Here is a 15,929-nt window from a genome sequence, read left to right as displayed (position 1 = left end):
GTCTACCTCCAGACCCCGTGTCTCCTGCCAAGCCTCCCCCCTCACGCTGGACAGCCCCCTGCAATCCACATAAGTGTGTCTCCATTCACGAGTCTTCCTGTGTCTTGTCTGCACGACCACCGCCCCAATCCACCCCCCGCCCTATCAAAGGCAGTTCGCACCGGGGTACTTGTGCTGCCAAGTGGAGCTGTCAGGGAGCGATAAAGGCCAAGAGGTGCCAAAGACCATGTACACTTCAAAGTGGTCTATAGAGCATGGGTTGTTGTTCCCATGTATACCTCCAGACCCCGTGTCTCCTGCCAAGCATCCCCCCTCACGCTGGACGGCCCCCTGCAAACCGCATAATGCCACGACATATACACGTCATTCATTCACAAACACACCCCTGTTTCGAATTCTTTATAACCCACTTCATATTTCTAATGAGAACTTCTTTGCGCTTTGCTAGTCAACCCGTGAAGGTGCTGGTTATCTGCTCTTTGTCTCTGTGAACTTCCGTGACCACTCCGAGGAAACTCGTCAGTTTGCAACCTGTGAACTGCTCCCTGTTCTACGACAAGAAACTACTCTGATCCCTGCATCTAACTGTTTGTTCGTCAAGGTAAGGCCATGTACCATAATCATTTTGCGTCCAATTTCTTTTCGTTCAAGACAGTACATGCAAGTAACTAGTCACATGTTCTGAGTTTAGTCAAATTATTTTTCTATTTTTTTAAAGTTATTCGAATACTTATCCGCATGTGAATAACGTGTATAGTTCCAAGAACCAAAACGAACCTTGCATTGAACCTTTTATGTGTCATTTAATTTTTTAACACATTGGTATTCATAGAGAATTGTTGATCTTTACTTTTCAGAACTTTCCACAATGCCTGCCTGTTCCATTGGCGGTTGCCCTTCGAAGACCCATAATAAATCTGAAGGTACTATAATGCATGTTTTCCCTAAGACAATAGATCAGATAAGAGAATGGGTCCGATATTGCGGATATCCACCGTCTGAGCTTGAAAGTAGAGTCCTAGAAGTCTTTGCGGACAAGAGGGGTGATCGATACCGCATCTGCAGCAGGCACTTTAGCTCAGACAAGTACTCCACATCATTGCTAATAAAGAAGAACACACCGCGAGCGAGGCGAAAATTGCTCTCAACCGCTATTCCCACTCTATTCGTCCACATCCCTCCACTGGTGAGTCAAGTTTACGTATTTATCTCTCGGCCTTGCGGTAGTGTGTAGCATTAGCTAACAATAATTTCCCCATTTATGTATCCACTCAATATGAAGGCGGAAGATTCTCCATCCGTGTCGTTATTGCAGTCATCAGCCACTTCAAGCGCCTATCGGGTAATCTTACTTGGCTATTCTGCCACTGACTTGTTTTAGGCATGTAAATCAATAGTTTTAATTTATCGTGTAATTATTTTACCTAATGGTACACCCTTGTACTCGTCCTCTAGTCTTTGTTTTCAGTTATAATTATTGTTATCCAAAATAATGCAAGTACTGTCTTTCAGGGAGATGCTGAGGAGTCCAACGTATTGACGACAACCGTTGATGTCACTCAGATGCTCGAGGTACGTTTCCGGACAGTTCCATCGATGGAGATCAGATCTTGCATTCTTGTAGCGTGATTGTTACACACAATGTTTCTTTCGTTTTTAGCCATTGATATGTCCTTCTGTCGTCGCCCTCCTATGTGTCTTCTTTTTTCAATATTGTGTTCATTACTAATGAAAGTCCTATGTTTCAGGGAGTCGATGGAGCATAAGAAGAAGGGGGAGCATGCAGTTACGGGTCGGCGCAACAGCTTGCAGAAGTGTGCACCGCAGTTACATCGTCCCTTGATGTTCTTATGCATTTCGAGGTATGGATACTGACAGTTCGATCAAGCGAAATCATATTACGTGATTACATCCGCTATACTTCCTTCTTTATTAACGCAAGTACTATGTTTCAGGGAGATGACGGAGCTTCTTCTACAAGAACATCACCCCTAGTAGTTGATGCAGATCTCTGGGTGGTGAAACTTCATACGATCAAGCAAATCGAATCATATTTACATATCCATTATTTATTTTAGACAACTGATCATTTGTGCAGGTCTATTTAGATGAGCCGTTGACGCCTGCACAAAGTTTGTTCTTTTTAACAAAATAGAAAACCATACTAATGCAATTACTGTGTTTCAGGGAGTTACTGAAGCATCATCTTCAATAATATCATCAATGGAAGTCTATGAGGAGCCCGAGGTATGGATCTTGACAGTTCCATCTAACTAGATCAACTATGCGTGAATAATTGTCGTTTGAATGTTCTACACAAAGTGTTCATTCGTGTTTTGCTATTGAGATGTACGTGGGTATTGGTCCCCAAGTACATTTTGTGTTTTCAATATTATTATACATACTAATGAAAGTTCTATGTTTCAGGGAGTCGATGGAGCGTCAGTGCGTGATGGATGTGCTTATCATGAAAATATAGTCGTTGCAGCGCAAGAGGAAGTGGAGACATGCACACACGAGTCGGAGCAACAGCGTCCTGATGTTGAAGTTCGAGGCAAGAAAGTTTCAAAGAAAAGAAAGCAAAAGAAGGTTAGTGTCCTGGTCACTATATTATGTTGTTTTTCACTGTTAATAGTTCAATACTGTAAGTTGTGTTTAAACTGAACATCCCTTTTCCAATCTGTCCTCTAGTTGCGAGTGGGTGTACGAACTAGATCTACACAGACAGTGAAGCGAACGAGAGATGTTGCTTGTCAAACCTTTTGGCAGGGACTTGAGACTGGAGATGCATCGTGCCAATGGGAAGAATATGAAGTGATTGACAACGGAGCTATACCACCACCAGCCATTGATAGTGAATGTCCTCCTGGTAGTTCGGATGCAGTCGGAGATCAATTTACAGAATCCACACCCGCAAAAACTAAGACCGCGAGAAAGTTGAAGAAATTGTTTTATTCACCCATCGCCGGAGAAGGAACAGATGTTGCAATGGAAGAGAATGAAGTGGACGACAATGAAACACCATCAATATCACTGAACCTAGCGGAAGACGATATCAGAGATTCTACCTTTCATGTGAGTGACATGTCCTCAACGTTACAGGCCGAACCAGCTGGGATGCAGAGTGACAGTATAAGGAAAGAGGCCAAATTCATTGTATTCGATAGTTGTTTGATTGATATTATTATTCGGATGAAATGTGGGCATTCGGTTGGTGGGGAAGTATGTGGGGAGCCATTGATTAATGTGACTCGTGCAATTCGAGGCACTAACCTTAAAATACATGCCACCTGTACAAAATATCATCCTTTCTCATGGTCTGCACAACCCATGCTGGGGCAACTGCCAGCAGGCAATCTACTTTGTGCAGCGGCTGCACTTTTTAGTGGTTCAAGTTTTAAAAAGTTAGAGTCTTTCCTTCAGTTTGTGGGAATCCATTTCATTGCGAAAACTCAGTTCTACAAATACCAAACCGATTATCTATTTCCAGCCTTTAGCGAAGCTTGGAGAATGGAAAAAATGTCTATTGATAGTACATTCGCGGGCAAACGGTTCAGGCTAGCCGGTGATGGACAGTGCGACAGCCCAGGATTTTCAGCCAAGTACTGCACCTACCACTTTCAGGACATGGAAAGTAAGAAAATTGTGAGTTCGGTGGTCGTGCAGGTGTCACAAAGCACATCCTCAGTGGCCATGGAGAAAGTTGGCTTTGTAGCATCATTGCAAGAACTACAATCGCGGGGAATGGTGATCGACCTGATAGCCACGGACAGACACGTTTCAATTGCCAAGACAATGAGAGAAGAGTACAAAAATATAAATCACCAATTTGACGTTTGGCATCTTGCAAAAACAATCAATAAAAAAATGTCGGCTGCAGGTAAAAAAAAAGATATGCAAGGTTTTTCACAGTGGTCCAAGTCAATCAGCAACCATCTTTGGTGGAGCTCAAAAACATGTGGAGGGTTGTTGGAAATTCTACTGGAAAAATGGCGGTCAGTAATGCTACACTGTAGCAACGTTCACCACTGGAACACAAACCAACATTTCCACAATTGTGTGAACATGGCCATTTGTCCACAGAGGAGGCACGGAAGAAGAAGTGGTCGATTCCTTCATCACCCACTCACAAAGCCATTGAAAAGATTGTATTTGATAAAACTATAACAAGAGATTAGAGGGGACTCACGGAATTGTGCCACACAGGAGATTTGGAGGTGTTCCACAATATGTGCCTAAAGTACAGGCCAAAACGATTGCATTTCGGCATGGAGGGCATGATAAATCGGACTCTTCTAGCGGTCTTGGCACATAACCATAATGTTGGCCGTCAACAAAGTAGGACGACCGGAACTTTAGGGACGCTTCGCTACAATAAGGCCTTCACTAAAAGAAGTGCACAATGGGTGATCAAACCAGTGTTTGAGGATATGCAATATGAGTTTATTGAGAGACTTATTGTTGATGTCCTAGATAGGCACATACATGGAGTTGTGAACGAACCTGTGCAGGGGACAACTGCATTGCCACCCAACATTGCCTCTGTTCCATGTCCACCTAAAGCAGAGCTCATTGAGAAATACACATCACGGTTTAAATGATTGTAATTTGATTGTCTGTTCTCTCGAGTCTCCTCATGTTGCAGGCCCATTGAATATGTGTAGCTATGTAATGTGTAAATAAAAGTGATTGCTCAGTGTACATGCAATGTGTCTCTCCACCCTTGCCCCTCCCTTCACCGTGCAGTAGTCCGAACCACCCGGGTGTCACCTGTGACTTTGCTCTCGAGTCTCCTCATGTCGCAGGCCCATTGAATATGTGTAGCTATGTATTGTGTAAATAAAAGTGATTGCTCAGTGTACATGCAATGTGTCTATCCAACCTTGTTCATTTGCGCATTAAATTAAACCAAACAGTAATATAAATCATTTTTCAAAAAATATAGAATGTCTCCGTATTTATGGTTCTCTGGGGCTGCAAAGCACGCAGACAAAATGCAAAGATGGAGTGTAAATTTCAAGTCCTGTGAGATGGCCTTACACTGAATGTAGCTAACTAGGAATGTGTGCTCGTTCAAAGTGAAGGTCAGCTGCTTTGATTTTTTGCTCGGGTGCCGGAATGGCCCACGACTCAGTATAAGGTTCTATTGTTATTTGACCTTGACAGGCCGGGACCATCCCGAAAGACTTCTTTTTGGGGGTGTGGTGCAATAACGTAAGAAACGATAATGAATAAAATTTCAGAAACGATAGCCATTTAATGTTCGTTCATTAGAAGAAATAACGTCGGCATAGAAGGAGTGGTATTTCGGGGCTGCCCTACGCACAGACACAATGGAAAATGCAAATATAATGTAAGTAACTCTTTAGATGAGTTTATACCGCAATTTAATTACTATACAGTAGCTTTAAAGACGGGTTAATTTGTACTTGTTCGTTCTATGTGGCATATTGTTTTGTACCGCGCACTATCTTGAGGAGAACCATCTCCTTTTACGGAAGCACCTCAAAACCTTCCTCTTTGCTTCTGCTTTCTCTCTTCCTTTCCCCTGCTACAACTGGTCCACTGTCTGCGACCTCGGTCCTGGGCCCTTCCACTCTCCACCTGCACTGCCTCGCTGTCAACCCCTGCACTGGGGGACTGTCTCAGTATCCTACAGCCCCCCCTTCCCAGCACTTGTTCTGCACTTACCTTGCACTCGCCACCAGCTGGCCCTATGTATTTATTATTTTATGCTACTTACCTTGTACTCCACTTCCCCCCTCCCCTTCCCCTTGCACTTTTACCTTCCCCCTACCCCTGCACTTGCGCGATCTGAATGACACCTGGCCTAGTAGGATCGTTGTCTGTCTTCTCCTTGTCCCCCCCCCCTCCCTGCCTCGCCACGCCTTGAAACACTTGTGTATAGGCGCGTTGCAAATGCCATATTATATCATATCAGTGACGAAGTGGTCCACTGGCGCTCAGGCGGCTCTGAAAAAGGCGGAGGAGAGGGGGTGGGTTACTGGAAATGACGTATAATACCCAGTTGCACTGTCCTAGCTATGAAATAATTTCCCGACCTAATATATAAAATGAATAACTTTAATAAAGATCTGATGGTGAGACTAATTTCATTTTTTATGTTTTTAAAACAGGTACATCCTTCATTATTGTATGTGTCACGAGTACCAGACACCGGCGGATGGCTTTTTCAACCGCCAGTTGCTTCTCCGCGTGAACAACGTTACCACCCTGACCATTTTATGGGACGATCGCCAAGTACAAGTATGCCCTTACGCGGTACTAACGGCTAGATGCAACATACAGACCGTTGTGGTGGCCTAGTGCCTCGTTGTTGGAACAGCCATGCGATTATCAGTGCGACCGAAGAGCTTATTTTATCGTAAACCAACACCCTGTGTACTGCACATGAACATCGCTTGCCTCAAGACGAACTATTTTGGATCGAGAGCAAAGAAAAATGCAAATCGCTGAATATTCTCTAAACATTTGATGTCCAATAAATGTACTTTGCCAAATGTACAATCTTTCCGTTTGCTTTTAAACCACAGTTTAATATTCCGAATTGTGGCGCTGTATTGTGAGATGATCTAAGACCCTGTGTACAGCAAAGGAACATCGCGTGCCTCAAAACGAACTTTTTGGAACGTGAGCAAATAAAAATGCAAATCGCTGAATATTCTCAAAACATTTGATGTCAAATAAATGTACTTTACCAAATTTACAATCTTGCGGTTTGATTTAAAAGTACAGTTTCATATTCCCAATTGTGGCGCGCTGTGTTGTGAGCTGATCTGTGTTGATTTCCGGGTTCTGTGTGGAGTCGCGTAGAAGACGCCTGGGCGCGTTTGCCTACGCAGCACAGTCACGTCACGGATAGAGGCGGGGAATATGAATGTTTTGATAAAGTCTGTTTCAGGGGCGGGGGATTTGATTTAGTGCCGCAAAAGCAGGTGAGCCAGGTCGATGGGGGGAAATATCAGAAAATGGCGGCTGATTTCGAGTGCGTTAATGGACGAAAAGTCGGGTAAGGTCCATAGGAAAGTTTTCTACGATCTACCGAGCTATGCTTAAAAACACATGGCCGAACCGTAGGGACAATAAAAAAAAAGTCCCGGAACTATCCTTTAACTTTGACTTAAGCCACAGTACTAAATGTAATAGAACAAATAGAGCTGCAATGTCGGGAAATTCCTGTTGTTAAGCCAATAGGGTACTTATAATATTCAATAAAGGTGCCAGAGTTTGTTTTTGCTAAGTCTAGCCACCACATGGTAGTGTTTCGAACATCCAAAATACATCTTTTACAGAAGGCATTGGTTCATTACATTATGAACAGTACGCCAGATTTGCAGGTTGAGCATAATGTTGTGCAGGTGGCGGCTTTAAGCCCTGTACAACAAATCGTTAGACAAATGTAAATGTAAATAACCCCTCCGATGATGTTACCGAAAGCAGGATTTTTCCAGGGGAAATGGTGGATGTCGGAATAGTCCAGTGAATCACTAGTAAAGCAGTCTTCCTAAAATGCCCACCTACTGCTGCAATCTACCCACTCTCTGTAATTCAAAGCACGATGCGAGCTATTCATATACTAATGTGGTGCTAATAGTACAAATTGAGGAAGTTAGTTGATATGTTATCATTTGCAGTGATATTGGCTCAACTGTCAGTGTAAATCACCATACGTGTACACTGGCAGTGTTTATTCCTTGCTTGCTCCTCTGAGAAGTGTGCACCTTCATCATATTTAATTTGAACAATTTACACATTTTAAGCTAAAAGGCAAACAGAATGGTTTATTTAACTTGAGGGGGAATATTTCCTTGTCTATTACACAGTAAATATGTAAACACCTTAGTCCTGAACCAAAGATGCCTTATAACGTCAAGAGGCCAACCAACACGTGTCAGAAGCTGTGCTTTAAATATCTAGTTTTATTAAACGGTCATTCGAATCTAGAATCTTGGAAGGATGGCTCTTATATGTGCTCTACATGGGACTCCAATAATCAACTTCCTGAAAAAAATAAGCAATTCAGGACTACCTAAATTTTACTGAACTGAAAAAGGTGATAACAAATGAATGTAGAAAAAGTCAAAAGAAAAGGGCTAGGCATTCTTGCAAAAACAAAAACAATATATAGACATATTTACTTTGAAGGATCCAACTCTATTAGCAACTCCTCTGCTTTCCTCCGGCCGTCTAACTTGCTACAGTAGAGGTAGGAAGGGGAGTAGGTAAAAAAAGGACACAAAAATGAAGAAACAAGTGAAACCTAAAATAAGTAATTGCCAATTTCGCACATCAGTGACCAAAGCATGCAAGATATTAATTTGTCTCATAATTAGGTATTTTGTTTTTAATTATAAAAAAATTAGCAATTAACCACCATACTGTTGTAATATTTCAGGGAACCATCAACTTCATATTGAACCACATCTTATCAAAGCATATTTGTACTGTTCTATGTATTTACTATGCAAAATTACCAAAGTACAGTATTTTGTCACTGTGTACTACGTGGTGAGATCCCATTGTGTGTACTGTGGTTTCACTAACTCATCACCTGAGCCATCAGAAATGGAGATGAACAAGCAGATACGTTAAAATTGTTTGTTTACAAATGTGCAAGCAACAATACAATTACTGGATATTAACGTTAGGCAAAAGTAAAGTGTCTGTTTCTAAAGTGAAAGTCACCAAAGGGACAAAAGAACAGGGATTGCCCCTCTTGCACAAAAGGGAATCTTTGGTAAAAGAATTTAAAATTTAAAGTTCTATGAAAACAAACTTTGTGGTAATACAAGTCCAAAGTTCAAATGTGCTGCCAGTGTTCAAAACAAAAGGACCCGCAACCAATAGTCTCTCCTCAATGAGGTAATCTGTCCTTCCCGAGGCATCTATGAGAGGATTATGGTCTAATCTCTCGTTTCTCCTTCTGGCCCTCAGGATGTCCTCTGCCAAGGACAACTATTGTTTTGAGGGTTTACCAGATCTCGGTCTCCTCAGCCTCTTGCTGGTGGTGGCAGGTTTGGAACTTCATCAGCATCAAAACAGTAGTATATCACTTAACCAGGAGCTTGTCAGACCCTGCTAAGGTTGACTTGTGAAGAACAGCTCTACTTTCATTCAAGCCCTTTTCCCCCACTCGATAGTCCCTTAATGTTCTCTTCACTTTCTTATCAACACAAAACAGAAACTCTCCCTCTTCCCTCTAGCTCCATATAGGGGAGATGAACACACTTAGGTTTCAGCGATGAGACCAGGGAGGTGAGGCCACTACCCAATAGCCTCCCTGGGGGTGGTAATCAGCAGGAGGATATTATGGGGAGGGAACCATTCAGCGGGAGGATATTATGGGGAGGGACTCCCCCCATGGTACTAGGGACGACTTTCCAGGGAGAAAGTGGAATACTTCCTCCTCAATCCCCCTCACTTAACCCTCCTTTACCTTGCCATTCCATGTACGTGTGTCATGTACACAGTAGCAACAGTATTGGGACAATGAAGAACATATTATACCCAAGAAAGATCTGTGCTAAAGGTACCGAGACAAACAAGTGCCATGTAGAGAGAGTTCTCAGGGAAATACTGAGGCGAGGAAGAGGTGTGGAGCATGAAGAGCAATTCTCAAAACACTATGGCACAGTGTAGCGTTTCACGATTCCTGATTGGCCAAAGTCAATACAAAATACAAGAGGGAAAACCAAACAAAGAGGGGCCCGCTTGGGAAGAACAGCAATTGCAGATGCCGACCGGAGCAAAGCAGCAACGCGGTTGCTAGCTGGAACCCAAGAGAACTTTCAGAGGGGTTCCAAATCGGTAAAACGAGGAAGGACCAACTACCGAGCAGGGAAGCCCTGCATCGAGGAGAAAGCAGTGGTGGAAGCGTGCTGCCGAGTCGCAGCAGCCCCCAGAGAGCCACAGGAAGCTGCAGAGAACACAGAGAAGCATGCAGGATAGCCCACAATCGACAAAAGAGGACCAGAAAACACCCTAAAAGGTACCTGGGGGACCAGGATGGTTGGTGGGGCTGCAACAGAGAGAAGCACGGAAGAACACCCAATTGAGAAGAGCATCACAAATCCTCTTCTTCTGCACTATACCTGGCAGAGGGGAGAGCAAGTCTGACCAGAGCAATCAGGAGAGAGATATACGGGTCTGGGACCTGCACCCAGTTAAGAACAGCATCACACATCATCTTCTTCGGCGCAGAATCTGGCAGGAAAATGAACTAGGTCTGCCAAAGGAAAGGCAGCAGAATGCTACCAGTCTGGTATTCACACCTACAGGCCAGAAAAACAAGGTGAAAGGAAGACCAGGGGAAGGGAAGCAGTCCCCGTGGTGGAGTAAACTGTGAGAATACAGTACCAAGAGAAGGGAGACATTTTCTTGTTACACCAAAGTCCGGGGAAGGGAGTTATTCCCCCTAGCATTGCGAACTGCTTCAGAAAGCATGAGAAGGGCCTGGGGAAGGGAGTCAGTCTCCCTACTACAGTGAAACAAGTCAAGAGAGATTAGGGTAAGGAAGCCATACCCCCTGGTATTGTGTACCGTGAAGCAAAGACAAAGAAGGCCTGGGGAATAGAGTAATTCCATTGGCATTGTGAAAACACAGAGAACACGATACCTGGAGAAGGGAGGCATTCTCCAGGAACCCAATGGTGGAGAAACCAATGTGCAATAAGGAATGTTGACGTTTGAGATGGAACCTTATTAATGAGTTAGAACTTAGAACATTACCGCATCACAAGCTAGAACTTTGTTTTGTTTCTTGGAAAGGAACTGAGACCTGGGGAAGGGAGTCATTCTCTCAGGAAAAGTTACCACCTGCAATTGGAACTATAGACCATTGTCCAGAAGAAGGGAGCTGTTTTTCTCGACCAAGAAGATTGAGCATCCTCTTATGTATTCGTTAGAAGTGTGAGGAAAAGAAAAAGGCATATTTACACACAATGGTGGACTCTTCATTTACTTGGACATTGTCACAGAATCCTTAGTTCCTTAATTGAGACAGGGAAACCCCTCTTAGAGTTGGGGAGAGATAGGTTTCCTCTTTGATTTGATTAAATAAATGTTTATGCCAACAATCATGCCACCTGTGTGTCAGTCTCCTCCTTCTGCACCCTTAAATATGTTGTCAGCGGTGGGATCTGGCTTAGTTGACACACACACACCTGGGAACCCTAAAATGCACTAAGTTAAGCGGCAGAGCCTCTAAACCATCTGTTGCCATGACAGAATCTATAGGGCTCGACCTCTCCAGTAGTCGCAATACAACTATAGAACCTGAGACAACTCGTTCCCACTGACCATGTCTTGGAAGCCCCCAACGATACTGTGATGGATCTGATGGGTAACCTCTCCTCATGTGGCCCGGGGACGGTAGCTGCTAGCTGATCCTAACCATGGGGCTATGTGAAGCATGGAGGGAGGAGAACGTCATGGGGAGTGGGGTGGAGTTGACATCGGTCGAGACACATGGTATGCCCCTTTCCATTGTAGGGATGTTCCCTCCATTCCTCATGCCTTAATGGCATACTGTGGTAAACCCTTTCTACAGACCACAAGACCTACTTATGCATTTTTCAATACTCCATGAATAAGCTACCAAGAACTGCCTATCAATCCCATATGCATTGAGCTACTGGGACGAGTAGACTAAACGGAGTAATGATGATCAATGAGTCCGAGAAGCACTTCACAGGCTCTAGCGTTTGCAAACCTGTGATAGGTGTCAGGACATTTAAAAATCCCAACCGGCACAAAAGTAGAGACATTACCTGGTAAAGTTTTGACATCTTGGTGCGGACTGAGGGACAACTGATCCACCAAGTAGAACGTGGAGCCAGCTGCCTCAGGGGGGGCGGATATAGAAGACTGCAGATGCTGGTTTGCCATGTCAGAGCCGCAACAAGAAGAAGAGGGATGTCTCCCTGATGGCTGCGAATGCCGAGCAGTAGTACTGAAGCCACCCGAACACAGGATAGGGCTCCACCGCAAAGACGTGGGAGCAGCTGAGCGAAGCCAACGAGCCTGTGGAAGGGAAGCGGGACCCTGGAACACTGCAACCCGTATACCATGGAAGAGCTGGAGAATGCCAAGGAAAGTCAGTGAGTCCTGAGAAGGGTAACTGAGACACAGCAGTGTTCCTGAAACATTATTAAGAACAGATGAAAGCAAGCAAAGGGAATGAAAGTGAATTTGAGACCCGACGCCTCTGGAAAAATGAAGTGAATGGAAGAAATATATGTCAAGGTGAATGCAAGCCAAAGTCATGTTTGCAAGTGTGTAAAGAAGCCACATGAGAAAGCCCTGGCAAGGGCGTACACCAGGCAAAGCCAAGTCCAGGTTGTTTTGTTGACCAGAGCACTCCCCCCCCCCAAACCCATGGAAGACTTATATACTTAAGTGTTTCTAAGCGTTATAAAGAAACCAGGGGATGGGAGCCCCCCTCCCCCCAGGAGTGAACTGCAACACCAAGAGGAGGGAGTTATCCTCTTGGGCTATAATGATCATTGGTTGTGTAATTGGTTCATTGTTTTGAAAAAGAGAAACCTGGGGAAGGGAGCCATCCCCTGAAACTGATATTTTGTGCTAGAGTTATATTTTTCATTTGATCTTGAACATTTGTGCACTACTTTCAAGCCCAAAGACATTAACCTTATCACATTATAGTAACTTTTAAAGTGTGAGGGCTAGGATAGGATTTCGGACACAGGACATTTAGCTTTGGACATCTTGACATGGGACAGACCCTTAGTTTTTGGCTGAGGTTGGGAAATACCTCTTGGGAGGCATTTTACAACCCCCTTTTATTGTGAATAAAAGTTTATAGACAAAACTATCAACTCGCTGTGTCCGTGTCTCATTCTTGGTCCCTCACAGTACATACACCCGATTGGTCTCCAAATATTAAGATCTTACTTCAGAATAATGGCAAACATGCTTAAGTAAAATCCATGGAAAAGATCGCTCAAGGAATTCTCAAGAAAGCACTATATCCCAAACTCATGGAAGTACCAGAATTGGACTCCACTGAGAAAGGCGCTAAAGGCTTTGGGGAAGCTGACCAAGATCCAGACTCAAACCTAGAGTTACCTAAACGGAGTATTGAGGAAGGGGAAGCTAAGATAATCCCAGACTTGGCGTTCACCCCAACGCAATGACCCTGAACTGGCTGAAGCCTTCCTCAGAGTTATCCCTGATGGGGTAGGAAGAAAGAAAGAAAGAAAGAAAGAAAGAAAGAAAGAAAGAAAGAAAGAAAGAAAGAAAGAAAGAAAGAAAGAAAGAAAGAAAGAAAGAAAGAAAGAAAGAAAGAAAGAAAGAAAGAAAGAAAGAAAGAAAGAAAGAAAGAAAGAAAGAAAGAAAGAAAGAAAGAAAGAAAGAAAGAGAACCATTCTTTTTTTTTTTTAAGACAGGTTCTACTGTATAGGGATGACACAACCAGCGAGGGAACCACTCTATCCCAAATAGTAGTACCCAGAAGTCAATGCAGGGTTGCATTGGAGATCCCCCATGACCATCTCACTTCAGGACATTTGGGAACAGCAAAAACCCAGGGATAAGTTGTGAGCCGATTATATTGCCCAGGGATATACTCTGACATCAAAGAAATGTGTTATGACATGCTCCTTCTTTCAAAAGACATCCCCAAATAATCCTTCCCCTTTATAACCTTTATCAATCAAAGACGTCCACTTCTCCGGAATAGGGATGGATAGGGATGGATATTGTAAGACCACTACCACCCTCAAAACGTGGCAACAAGTTATACTAGATACTCTTACGTCCCGTCCCCTTTCCTCCATACTGCATGGGCGTCCCTTTCAAGGGACGGGAGACGGAACCTTTTTCACCAGAAAAAACCTTCTTCCCCCTTAAATTTAGAGGAGCGCGGGGGCACGGCACTGGGAGCATCCGCTGCCCTGACTCCGTCCTCCAGCGCCACACCTCTGTCCCCTTTTTCGTGTGGACGGGAATGGGCCCAATTCACCAGCACTCGTGGGTTTGACTTCGGTCATGTAATTCCAAGCACAGATTCTTTTTGGTCTTTTATCATACAGTTACTCGGTCCTCAGGCGTCACGCTACTCCCCGGCGCATGTCGACTTCCACAAGGTTCAGTAGGCTGTAATGGGCTCTTCCCAACTTCAGACGGCCATGCCCTCTGCCTACGTTGCCTTGGCCCAGACCACAGTTGGCAAGCTTGTACAGCCTGTGACGCCCTGTCATCAAGGTCTCTGAAGAACAGACTAGGAGGGAGCTCTTCCAGAAGTCGCCTCCAGAGGACATCAAGGACTTCGTGAAACATCGATCCAGGCCCAATCTAGGGCCTCTATTTTCCATCGCACCCCGCAAGGGAGACTCCTTCCGAAGGACTCGCCTGCGCAGGAGGGACCACTCAGGACCCCGTACCAGCATGTGCACCAAGGCTGCTCCAGCTACCGGACAACAGGCCTCCCGGTGGCAGTGTTGAGGGACCAGAAGGTTCTTGTACCGGGTTGTCACCCGAGGGGCTCCACCCTTGTACCGGCATTATGTCCGAGGGGCCATGCCCTAGTACCGGCATTATGTCTGAGGGGGCACCTAACGCAGCTCTACCAGCCCACGGGCCGAGGGTGTCACACCTACCGGGTCTAGGCCCGAGGAGCAGGGCAGGTCTCGCGATCCACATTCAAGAGTCTTGGAGGAGGCTGGGCCCAAGGAGGCGAGCAACACAACGTAGCAGGCAGCTCGACAAAATGGCCACTGTGCCAGACATCAGCACCCATACAACGCCATTCCAGGAGTTTGGCGAGGAACGAGTGTCAAGGTCGGTCTGGCCTCATCCAGGTACGTGGCCTACAGCCTATCCTTCATTTGCACAGGGCAGGTTCCCACTGCGTCTGTATGGGCAGGGTATGCAGCGGCTCCAGCAGCCTCCCGCTACCCCGCCTATATTCCCCACCACGCCTCCGGCCTGTGAAGACAAGTTTTTCGAGTGGTTCCTCTGGCTCATGAAGTCCCTTCAGATGGGGGTTATCCTCAGGGATGCCATCAGGGACGTGCTCCCTCCGATGCTACCAGCACCTTAGGCTCATCTGCGGGCACCCTGGCGTAGCCTCTGCCTCCAGCCCCCCATCTGATTCCTCAGGCGGTTCTGTACCAGCTTCCTCCACAGCCTCTGGCTGCAGTCCCGGTACCCCAGCTGCCGGCTGCCGCGACTTCCCCGCTGGCGCCGGATCCTCCTGACCCACAGGACACAGATGAGGACCCTGACATGCCCTCACCAGCCAGGGCCTTCCACAAAGGTATTGCAGGGCTAGCAGAGTACCTGGGTCTACCTCAACCTGAAGTCAAGCAGCCGGCAGAGGGGGTGCTTGCTGAAGTCCTCACGCAATGCCGCTCTGCCAAAACAGGGGTTCCACTGCAGTCCAATTTAGTCTCCCTTGCCAAAAAGGGTTGGCTCAAGCCCCACTCGGCCCAGCTGGTCAATCCATGCAAAGTACAGGCAGATGGAGAGGGATACACTCTTGCTATCGGCCTATCCTCAGCCACACTCCTCCATGATCGCTGAGGCATCGCTATACTCCAAGCCTCAGTTGTCCTCAGCCTCCTCCTCTGCGAAGCTGCTAGGTAAGTAGGAGAAAATCTTGGAGGCTTACGGGAAGAAGCTGTATTCCAACACATCCTTGCATCTTCCGCAGGCCAACGCCGATCCCATGCTGGCTGCCGCTAACCAGAGGTTATGGCGGGAAATTGCAGTCATCCTCCCGGAACTCTCTACGCAGAGCCAATCACGTTTCGCGGCAAGACTGGCTGAGGCCAAGCTTGTGGCACAGGACCTCATGGAGTCCACCGGGCCCATATTGACACCTATGCCCGTGCCATCTGTATCGCCACAGACATGAGAAGGACACCCTGGCTCTGTGCAACGAAATT

General features: G+C 45.6%; 1 protein-coding gene across 38 annotated transcripts in view; it reads right to left on the bottom strand.

Moving 5' to 3' along the window:
• GPHN (gephyrin) overlaps window positions 1-15,929 on the bottom strand; it is a 2,801,546-nt gene that overhangs the window by 1,026,375 nt on the left and 1,759,242 nt on the right. For 15 of the 38 annotated variants that reach the window (XM_069638674.1, XM_069638676.1, XM_069638677.1 and 12 more), the window contains one exon: window positions 8,160-8,216. The exons of the other annotated variants lie outside the window; for them this stretch is intronic. In XM_069638674.1, the coding sequence (XP_069494775.1) occupies window positions 8,160-8,216 (57 nt within the window). The remainder of the gene's footprint in view (window positions 1-8,159; window positions 8,217-15,929) is intronic. 38 annotated transcript variants of the gene reach the window in all.

The sequence above is a fragment of the Ambystoma mexicanum genome, chromosome 14 (assembly GCF_040938575.1).
Source record: "Ambystoma mexicanum isolate Mex_15411 chromosome 14, UKY_AmexF1_1, whole genome shotgun sequence".
Classification (NCBI taxonomy): domain Eukaryota; kingdom Metazoa; phylum Chordata; class Amphibia; order Caudata; family Ambystomatidae; genus Ambystoma; species Ambystoma mexicanum.
The sequence above is the reverse complement of the archived record's forward strand: the minus strand, read 5'-3'. Positions and strand labels throughout refer to the sequence as shown.